This window comes from Gadus morhua, chromosome 9 (assembly GCF_902167405.1).
Source record: "Gadus morhua chromosome 9, gadMor3.0, whole genome shotgun sequence".
NCBI classification, from domain to species: domain Eukaryota; kingdom Metazoa; phylum Chordata; class Actinopteri; order Gadiformes; family Gadidae; genus Gadus; species Gadus morhua.
In genome coordinates, this window is record NC_044056.1 from 411,486 (window position 1) to 422,500 (window position 11,015).

Genomic DNA, 11,015 nt, shown 5'->3' on the forward strand with positions numbered 1-11,015 from the left:
ACCTTCCGACCCAAAATGCATCTCCTGCATCATGGAAGGAGCTTTTCCAATTTAGAATGATTTACGAGTTCTGCTGCTTCCCCAGTGAGCCCACGACTCACACACTCCTGAGCAGGCGCCGTGGAGGGGGTTGTAGTAGTGTGTGAGTAATCAGGGATGTGCAGTGTGGGGTGTTTGTACATTGGCAAGAATCATTTTGGTTTACAGCCCAATTTAGGCGTGGTGACTCTGTATCTCTAATGATGCAGTCAGGCTAACTCAATCAAAGCATCGGGCGTGGGGTGGGGTGGAGGGGGTGGGGGGGTGTGAAGGGTCCAGATGTGTCCTCTGGGAGGACATGGGCAGAGGATGAGCGGGGGGGGGGGGGGGGGTGTAGGAGGGTCTGGAAATTGAGCCAACAGGTGCTGGACCAGTGTGGAGGCCCTCGTTAAAGCCTGGTCCTCTGGGTCGTAGGTACGGCTCGGGATCCTCATGAGCTGGGGCTTGTGTGTGTGTGTGTGTGTGTGTGTGTGTGTGTGTGTGTGTGTGTGTGTGTGTGTGTGTGTGTGTGTGTGTGTGTGTGTGTGTGTGTGTGTGTGTGTGTGTGTGTGTGTGCTGGTGTGAATGTGCTTTGAGGCAGTGCCAGCTTAGTGGTATACGGTTCATGAAAATATAGTGATTTTTATGTGGGTCGTAAAGAGGGTGTGTGTGGGAAGGCCAGGGCCTGCTGAGAGGGCTTTACGGAGATCTGACATGAGATCGGATCAACCACCTCCACACACACAAACACACACACACACCCACGCACACACATACAAACACACACACAAAAGCACACGCAGACACACACACACACACACACACACACACACACACACACACACACACACACACACACACACAAACTCTCACTCACACAAACACACACACATACAAACACACACACACAAGCACACGCAGACACACAAGCATACACACACACACACACACAGACACACCAATTCCACTCACTTGATCCATCTTTGCCCTAATGCACTTCTCCAAAGCAGACCTGCAGCGGCGAGGAAGCGCGCTGAGGAGCAGTTGTGCTGCAGTGTTCGCTGCACGCCGACGCGCCCCGGGACAATAAGACATTGATGCTGCTGGTTCCCAGGCTGCGTCTTAGTGGCGTTCCCTACACAGGCGACAGCTGCACCACAGCGCTGCGCCTTCCCATCCTAAATCATTAGCCGTGATAGCTTTATTTAACATGCAGAGGCCTCTCGCCAATGCTCTGCTCCTGTACCTCTCTCTCTCTCTCTCTCTCTCTCTCGTTGTCAATAGCAGACAGAACACTAGTAAGTAATTAACTTCACTTTTTAATTAAGTTTAAGATGCCACAATTTGTTTTTTAAAGTCTTGAGGTCTAACAGAACTTCATGATTTTTGACTTGAGGCTGAATCTCTTCAATCGGCTTATCAGTCGGCTCTGACAGCAGTCATAGGTGGCCCCCATTAGCAGTATTCAAAAGTCTACTTAAAATCCATTTCTTCAGGACCACCTACAACAGGGGTCTCAAACTCGCGGCACGGGGGCCAATTGAGGCCCGCAGGATGATATTTTGTGGCCCCCTACTTGACAAAGTTTAGTGTTGTTGTCAAACGCACATTTTTGCTGAGTCACTTACCACGCTTTTCTATCACTTGTGATAGTGTGACCAGATTTCCCGGTTTTGCCGGGACAGTCCCAATTTTGAGTTGCATGTCCTGAGTCCCGACAAAAGCCAAAGGACGCTAAAATGTACCGGTTTCCACCAACCACTATGAAATGTCCCCTGTTGTCAGCAATTACATAGCCAACGTGATCTAATTACAGCCCGATCATTAACTAAGATTGGGTCAGTTGTGCTACTTTTTTTTTTATGGAATACTTGATGTGGCCCAGCCTGACCCAGACTCTACCACCAGGTAGGCTGAGTTTGAGACCCCTGACCTACATCTCTCTCTCTCTCTCTCTCTCTCTCTCTCTCTCTCTCTCTCTCTCTCTCTCTCTCTCTCTCTCTCTCTCTCTCTCTCTCTCTCTCTCTCTCTCTCTCTCTCTCTCTCTCTCTCTCCTATTGTAGTAGTGTTGTTTCTTTTCCTTTGAGTGTCTGTAATGTCTGTATGTATTCCTTTTTTGTAAAGCGTCTTTGAGTATTTAGAAAGTGCTGTAAAAACAAGATATATCATTATTATTATTATTATGAACGGGTAACGTTGGCAGTGAGGAGCCGTTTGGAGGTGTGAGCACCCGGGCCCCTCTGTGTGGTGTGGGGGCTCCCGGGGGCCCCATCCAGCCCTGACCCCAGCGCAGGTCAGCCGCCACGGACAGAGGAGCTGAAAGATGAGACACAGAGACGTGCCTACGTGTGTTTGTGTATGTGTGCTTTTGTGTGAGTAAGTGTGTGTGTGTGGAGTGGAAGGTTGAAATGGATGTTAGTGGATGTTTGTGACCCTATAACAAAGTAATTTGCACACAAAAGGTTGAGTGAGTGTTAGTGTGTGTGTGTGTGTGTGTGTGTGTGTGTGTGTGTGTGTGTGTGTGTGTGTGTGTGTGTGTGTGTGTGTGTGTGTGTTTCAGGGGGTATTATCCCCTCGGGCGGGCTTGTCTGTACCTGTTGGAAGTGTGTTTTCTCAGAGTGGCCGATAACATCAAAGAACAATATGTGCTTCAACCCGAGACCAGACAAATACACACACACAAATCAGGCCCACACACACAAAGCTCTCTGTATGCTAATTGGTTTTGTTGAGGGTAATTCAAAACTGATCACCCATCTACTTCCTAAACTTAAACTTAATGACAAAAGCAAACAGACCTAAGCGAATAAATAAAATCCTTGATCTTTTAAATCTATCAGTGAGGTTGGAGGTATTCCTTGTTTTTGTTTTATTGAGAGATTAATTAAAAACATGTCCTCAATAACTATTTAATCTATCATTCAATAAATGCAGTTATTTTACCATCAACGTATTCCCCCAGGGTTTGTCTTCATTCCAGAAGCGGAGACCTTTGGAAGGTTAGGGTTGGTAGTTTTACCATTTCTCTTTCCTCTCTATTTCAAAGCAGCAGCTTTTGTTTCAACAACAGCCATTGAACAACCAAAGTTGGGCGATGGTTATCCGAGTGGACACAGCGTGGAGGACGGGGTATTGGCTCAGGGGGTTAGTACAGCCCAGAGCTTTCACGCTAGTATGATATTAACATTTCATCATGCCACAAACCAACAATATTGAAATAACAATGACACATTTTGCTATGATGGATTTGTGTGTGCGCGTGTGTGTGTGTGTGTGTGTGTGTGTGTGTGTGTGTGTGTGTGTGTGTGTGTGTGTGTGTGTGTGTGTGTACCCTGGAACTTTGGAGGGAGGTGGGTGAAGTGTGATATTCTTTGTATTCTTTGAGTGGTGTGTGTGTGTGTGTGTGTGTGTGTGTGTGTGTGTGTGTGTGTGTGTGTGTGTGTGTGTGTGTGTGTGTGTGTGTGTGTGTGTGTGTGTGTGTGTGTGTGTGTGTGTGTGTGTGTGTGTGTGGGAGGGGAGAGGGCCTCTGGGGTTTAGTGTAGTTTTCTCCAGACAACACAATTTCGATTTCCTTTTTCCCCACATCCTCAAAAAGCCTACAGACTCTTTCAGGAGGTAAATGCTTATAATGACAATACCACACACATGACAGGACACTGTAGGAATGTCTTTCCTCAGAATAGTAAAGGAAAAAAAGACATGTTACCACTTAATCCTGCACTTCCATTTCATATTGAACATAAATCCAACCGGAAGTAAAGTCAAGAGCTGGATCCCTGTCCCCTTGTATTTGTATTTTTACATGTGGATACAACGTCTTACAGTACTTTTCCGTTCAACAGTGAGGTTAAAGGCATTTTATTGACGTTTACTGAGATGTGTCTTTTCAATTTGTATGTTTATTGTGAGTGTATATAAATAGAATATACATTTTGATATACTCTGGTTTGAATATATATAAATACAACATATAAATATTGTGCTATATACAATTTTTAAGATTTAAATTGAATCTACATTGTGATAAACTCTCCTCTGAGTACATAAAGCATTGTGATCCACAGCATTCCATCAGAAACCCGCAGCCTACTCACCGCGTGCAGCAGCTTTCCCTCATGCGGGACGGAGATGAACATCTGGGGCAGCAGGCCGGACTGCAGGAAGAAGCCGTGAGCCGACAGCGTGCAGCCGCCGCTGCAGAGGAGACAGGAAGACATCAGCCCAGTTGGCCTCCAGGCCCAGACACCGTTACACTAGAGGCCCGACGGGAGGGTCTGCTGTTAGCGTTAGCGGCTACCGAGTCTGAGACCTCCACTCCTACGCGCTTCCTCTGGCTGTGAAATCCAAGATGCGACCCTAGCCGCAGAGCATCTCAGGGTGTTCATCCTGCTTCTGTCCTGCATTAGTGCCCGGTACATAATGGGGCTCTCACGGCTCACTCTCAGGTTCCTCCCAACACGCTGTAAAGACCTCTGCAAGACTGTTGACCCCAGACAAAATCAAATCCTGACAGTCCTGACATCTTAATATATTGTTTTCCTTTGAATACATTTTTCAATCAATCAGATGTGTAATCATCCGTGCAGCCGTAATGATCTAATGCCAAAACACCTGTTATCAATCAAGTCAAGTCTTTATTATTGCCAAACGACGCAAATCGTCTGGAATTCATTTTGATGATATTGGCTCACACAGGACAGTACAATCAATCATTCAATGATCAATATCAGTGCACCTACAATATCACTTTTATCACAGAAGTGTCACAGTAGGTGTGAAAACAGGTGTAGCTCATTAAGTTAATTATGGATCTGTCCTATGGATATGCCAGTGGCCGTAATTAAGGTCACGAGATACACCTGTGGTCAACCCTACTATAACGACACTGCAGTATACAGGTTTATAAAGTGTATATCTGTGTTCGAAATTGTTCCCTATTCACTCCCTCACTATTCCCTATATAGTGTTTATGATATAGTGCACTATATAGGAAACGAACCAACGAGAATTCGGACACTATGCTGAACATTTCTAAACGTAATTTGCGTCAGTAAAAAACAAGAACGCATTGCATTGTGGTATACGGGAGTAACATGTAGGATACATCTAATGTTCACAAAAATTGTGGGTGTTTTATTGTTCACTATATAGTGAATGAAATTAACCACTGAGAATTCAAACACCACTACAAAATGGCGAGCTCCCTATAGTGCCCCGTATCCGTGATCAGGCACGATGCGGAACATGGCTCCCTGTAGTGCACCGTATCCGTGATCAGGCACGAGGCGGAACATGGCTCCCTGTAGTGCACCGTATCCGTGATCGGGAACGATGCAGAACATGGCGAGCGCCCTGTAGTGCACCGTATCCGTGATCGGGAACGATGCAGAACATGGCTCCCTGTAGTGCACCGTATCCGTGATCGGGAACGATGCGGGACATGGCTCCCTGTAGTGCACCGTATCCGTGATCGGGAACGATGCAGAACATGGCTCCCTATAGTGCACCGTATCCGTGATCGGGAACGATGCAGAACATGGCTCCCTATAGTGCACCGTATCCGTGATCGGGAACGATGCGGGACATGGCGAGCTCCCTATAGTGCACCGTATCCGTGATAGGGAACGATGCGGGACATGGCGAGCTCCCTATAGTGCACCGTATCCGTGATCGGGAACGATGCGGGACACAGCGAGTGCGAGCAGACCGGGGCGCTTCACTGCTCAGACCTGATGAAGGAGCGCGAGGGCTGGATGCTGTTGATGACCGGGTCCTGGTTGTAGGTGAAGGGGCCCGGGGCCCGCCTCTCCACCCCGTCCAGCGTTAGCGTCACCGGCTGATTGGACGGTTCCGGAGAGGGCGGGGTCTTACAGATCAGCGTTGTGGAGATGACGCTGGGAATGGGGGGAGAGATTTTTTCTTTTATAAAAATAAATAAAGAGAAAGAAAGTATTGTGCCAGTTTGAAAGAAAGAAAGAAAGAAAGAAAGAAAGAAAGAAAGAAAGAAAGAAAGAAAGAAAGAAAGAAAGAAAGAAAGAAAGAAAGAAAGAAACGAACAAACAAACAAACAAACAAACGAACGAACGAACGAACAAACAAACAAACGAACAAACGAACAAACGAACGAAAGAAAGATTCTAATAAGGGAGGCACCCATAGACTGACCTCTGGATCTTACAGACAGCTTTCCCCACGGTGACCTCTCTCTTGGTGCCAGCGTCCAGGAAGGCCCCCCTGATGGTGAGCACGGTACCCCCAGACTTAGGCCCAAACTCTGGGAAGATCTCCTCAATCACCGGGTCCTGTTGGGGTAGAACCGGTCAGTCACGTGGTTAAGAACAACCTCTCTCTCTCTCACACTAACATCCACATCAGCACACTCACACAAAGTAGTAGTTTGAATCAATACAGACTTTGATCACAACACCCCCGAGAGAGAGAGAGAGAGAGAGAGAGAGAGAGAGAGAGAGAGAGAGAGAGAGAGAGAGAGAGAGAGAGACAGAGAGAGAGAGACAGAGAGACAGAGAGAGAGAGACAGAGAGAGAGAGACAGAGACAGAGAGAGAGAGACAGAGAGAGAGAGACAGAGAGAGAGACAGAGAGACAGAGACAGAGAGAGAGACAGAGAGAGAGACAGAGAGACAGACAGACAGACAGACAGACAGACAGACAGACAGACAGACAGACAGACAGACAGACAGACAGAGAGAGAGAGACAGAGACAGACATTGTTTTTTGTGTTTATGTGCATGTGTATTTGCGTGTTTCTGTCCTACTCGTGTCATTAAGTGTTTGCTGTCGGCTGTTATTTAATGATTGTGCTTGTGTCTTTAATTTAATTGCATTACAGTGTCTGTATTCCCACATTCAGTCCCATCAACTCTATCCAAGACTCCCACCACAATAAAGACTTATATTTTAACAAGGTAGTCTTCAACGTCAGTATATCACAGACACCACACACAAGGCACAAAAAACAAAAAACCAGAAGAAAAGCCCACACATCTGACGTGACCCACCACGAAGGAGAAAGCCTCTTTCTGGTCAAACTTGTTGCCGCTGGTGACCTTGACGGTCCTTCCGGACGGAGTAAAGTTCCCACTGGAGACGGGGGAACACTGCAGCTCATTCCACCTACGGGCAAACAAACGGCCAAACAGCACACACACAGCCGCCGTTATTCCCATGCAGGGGAGCCAGAGAGCCCCATGTCCTAATGGGCCACAGCGCCTCCCATGCAGGGGAGCCAGAGAGCCCCATGTCCTAATGGGCCACAGCGCCTCCCATGCAGGGGAGCCAGAGAGCCCCATGTCCTAATGGGCCCCAGCCCCTCCCATGCAGGGGAGCCAGAGAGCCCCATGTCCTAATGGGCCACAGCGCCTCCCATGCAGGGGAGCCAGAGAGCCCCATGTCCTAATGGGCCACAGCGCCTCCCATGCAGGGGAGCCAGAGAGCCCCATGTCCTAATGGGCCACAGCGCCTCCCAGCACAAAGAGACCATCATCCAAACCAGGAAGCGGGTTGGCTGCGTTTTGTTTTTTCCTTCTTCCCCCATCCATACTATGTTTTTATACACGTAAACAATGGGTGTACTATAGCGTCGGAGCCCCCGCCCGGCCTGTTTCGGGCGAAGGGGCTTTTGACCGCTTCTTCCAGAAGTAATCGCTGGAGCGGAAAAGTCCTCGACGCAGCAGGTTTTTTTTTTTTTTACCAATTTAGCAGTTAGTGGAGTCATGTGCAGAATGTGAAGCCCTCTCAGAGCGCCCTCTCAGAGCGCCCATTCAGTCCCGGAGAAGGGTCTTTGGTTTGTGTTTGTACAGCCCGGCGTGCCCAGTAAGCTGCTGTGGCCCTCCAGACCTAAACACTCCTTTATCTGCTGACCCTGCCCCCTCCCCCCCCGCCCCCCCCGCTGCTGGCCACACTGGTATGCAGTGTACACACAAGCACATACACACAAACTCACAGAAATAAGCACTCATGCATGCATATTCGGACACACATGCCCATATGCATGCACACATACACACACACAAACACACACACGTGTACATAAAAATACATATACACACACATATAAAACAATCGTGAACAAACACATAAATCGACAACAAAAAGGGCACCAAGCGAGTGGCAGCGGGCTGAGAGCGGCCCTCTCACCGGTTGAGGCGGTCTTGTCGGTACAGTTTGCAGGCGGCCCCAGCCACCTCCACCGTCACCAGCGAGGACTTGAAGCTCTCCGTCTTGTTGAAGCCAAAGTTCTCTCCGCAGATCGTCAGGACAGTGGTGCCTCGTAACGGCCCAGTGGCAGGCCACACCTGGACCAAGGTAGGGAGCGAACACATCTGAGGCCCGGTCCCATTCCTCTCCCCTCAACAGGAACACTCGCTTTGAGTGCCCTCAGCCGCAAGTCAGCTAGCGAGCTGGCTCGCGGTCAAGGGATGATTTGAAGGGGACACAGCACTCCCCCTTGGTCCCTGACCTATTGGGACACCTTACCCCTTTGGAAGAACGCGCAAAATCTAGGGTTAGGGCTCAAATCTAGGGTTAGGGCTCAAATCTAGGGTTAGGGCTCAAATCTAGGGGAAGGGGGCGAATTGGGACAGGGCCTTAGCCTCCTGTTCAGCTAGATGATAACACTCATGATGCTAACGACCTGATGTCAACGCTAAAATGGGAACGCTCACGTTTAGTGTTGCAGTTCCGACAGAATGCAAAACGTAATGGACTCTCATGTCAAGAAACGTCATGAAGCCTCTATGAGGCTGTAACTGTGATAAAGGGCTCTCCAAATAAACTCCACTTGAATCACAGTACCAATGCATTCAAAGTTTGTCTGCGTTAGCATAAAAAAAAGCAGGCCAGCCGAATCCTAGTTCTAAATGGATATTCCTCTGTCGCTACAATAATCCTCTAACAGGCAGAAACCTTCAAAGACGTTATTCCCATGAAAGCAGCTCCAAATGCCATTTTTAGACAATATATTTTCCCCTGTACTAGGGCTGTTTTGTTGCCCTGAATGGGAATCTGACTCCACCATTTTGGTATTCCGCTACGTGGTGTATTTGGCCGAGCCGGTTCGACTTCTCCTGTTGAATGAGCTGTGCAAGAGGTAGCCAAGGTTTGCTCAGAGTTGTCATTTGATTAGCAGGAATATACAGAAATACCCAGAAGGTCTGTAATCATTGTGGGGTAAATGCAGAGATCCCGGTGGTTTCAGCCACTTCCCAGAGTCTACGATGAGGGCAGTTATGCACCCTGCAGTTTGTTGTAATCCAACCTTATCATGTAATATACATATATATACATATATATATATACATATATATATATATATATATATAAATCAACTCCAGTCCCTTGTCGGAAATACACAAAAACACACACACACACACACACACACACACACACACACACACACACACACACACACACACACACACACACACACACACACACACACACACACACACACACGTGTTCAAAAGTGCGGTATTATATTTCAATCAAACTAACTATGACTGCAGTCCTAAATTCACCAGGTGATGTGTTAAACAGAGACATTTACCATCAGCGTGGGAAGTTAAATACTTCTGCCCCAGTGAGGTTTTCTACCGGTCAGGTTGACACGAGAGACACAAGGGGAGACGGGCTATAAAAGGATCGGATTAAGATGGATGCTATTCCATGGCCTGAGCTCAATGTCTTGTTTTTGTCTCACTTTCATCATTCAATATCTCTTTTCCCTATGTAACCCACTGAATATAGAGAAACAGCCCACCTCCTCATCAGGCATCAATCTTTTTATCCCTGCCACCACCATCATCATCATCATCATCATCATCATCATCCTCATCATCATCATCATCAACCCTACAGTGTCAAACCAAAACTTAAGGCTTGACTGTTTACTAAGACTAATGCTGCTTCTAGCCTTTTCGGACATAGACACTCCATTTATTTTATAAATATTGTTTATGACCCTTTACAAGTAATGTTGTTTCCAGTTATGTGTATTTGTATGATGCGTCATACTTGCTGTTCTTTTTCCTTTTTTTTTTTAATAAATGAAAAGAACGTTTGCAGATCCAACTCTGTGGTGAGTGGTGCTGCCCCGGTTGTCATGGCGTTACCTTTTTGATAACGGGGGTGCAGTAGTCCTGGGTCCAGCGGGAGGTCAAGGGGCACTCGTTGGCTCTCGTACAGCGGTCGCCGCACCAGCCACATCCTGTCACCCCCGACGACAGCAGACAGGAAGTACAGGATGTCAGCTGACCACAGCCGGGACCGGTCAGAGGAACCTTGGTGATCTAATGGGTGGGTGGGAGGAGGGGGTTCATATTGCATTTAATAATATGACATTTTATATCAAATTAATATCAAACTTAAACGTTGAATGCATAGTTTAACATTGTGAAAGGCCATGTGCGTGTGAAGCGGACTAAGCAGCCACCTTGCTGCCTGTAGCCAGCAGCAGGGCTCCCCCGGGCCCCTCGGGGTCCAGCAGAACCATGGTGGTCACCGGCCTGGAGTCCAGACGGACATTCACATGGGGGGACGCGGCCCTGGAGAAGAGAACCTGGCAGAGTGGGGGGGGGGGTCAGTACAACACCACAAGCTGACTCACCTTCAAGACTCAAAAAACTAACACCAGATCTTCTATTATACGCAAAGAAGTCTTCCAAGAGTCCTCCGAAGGGCGTCTGCGTGCGGTACTATCCTGCGTTAGCTCAGTTTACAGTGGGGGTCATTGTGGGCGTTTGGATGGCTTCAACCTTCCTTTAAGGTGACCGACCAGGGCTCAACTGCTGCAGTACGGTAGAGACCCACACCGGGACACAAGGGCCCTTTGTCCTGTGGCTCGCCTGTACCTTGGTAGAGGACGATATCCACACGGGGCTGGCAAAATATTAATTTGGCGCTCGTATCGTTTAATCTTTTCAGAGGACACAGGGGTTGAACTGAGGACAGTTACTGATGAGATGCCTCTGTAATAAAACT

General features: G+C 47.9%; 1 protein-coding gene across 1 annotated transcript in view; it reads right to left on the reverse strand.

Annotated features, from left to right (window-relative positions):
• The window catches only part of met (MET proto-oncogene, receptor tyrosine kinase), a 63,464-nt gene that overhangs the window by 24,557 nt on the left and 27,892 nt on the right, over positions 1-11,015 (reverse strand). The window contains exons 4-10 of the mRNA XM_030365897.1: positions 10,468-10,593; positions 10,148-10,324; positions 8,175-8,332; positions 7,037-7,151; positions 6,184-6,320; positions 5,748-5,912; positions 4,113-4,212 (exon numbers count right to left, since the gene is read on the reverse strand). Of these exons, the coding sequence (XP_030221757.1) occupies positions 4,113-4,212; positions 5,748-5,912; positions 6,184-6,320; positions 7,037-7,151; positions 8,175-8,332; positions 10,148-10,324; positions 10,468-10,593 (978 nt within the window). The remainder of the gene's footprint in view (positions 1-4,112; positions 4,213-5,747; positions 5,913-6,183; positions 6,321-7,036; positions 7,152-8,174; positions 8,333-10,147; positions 10,325-10,467; positions 10,594-11,015) is intronic.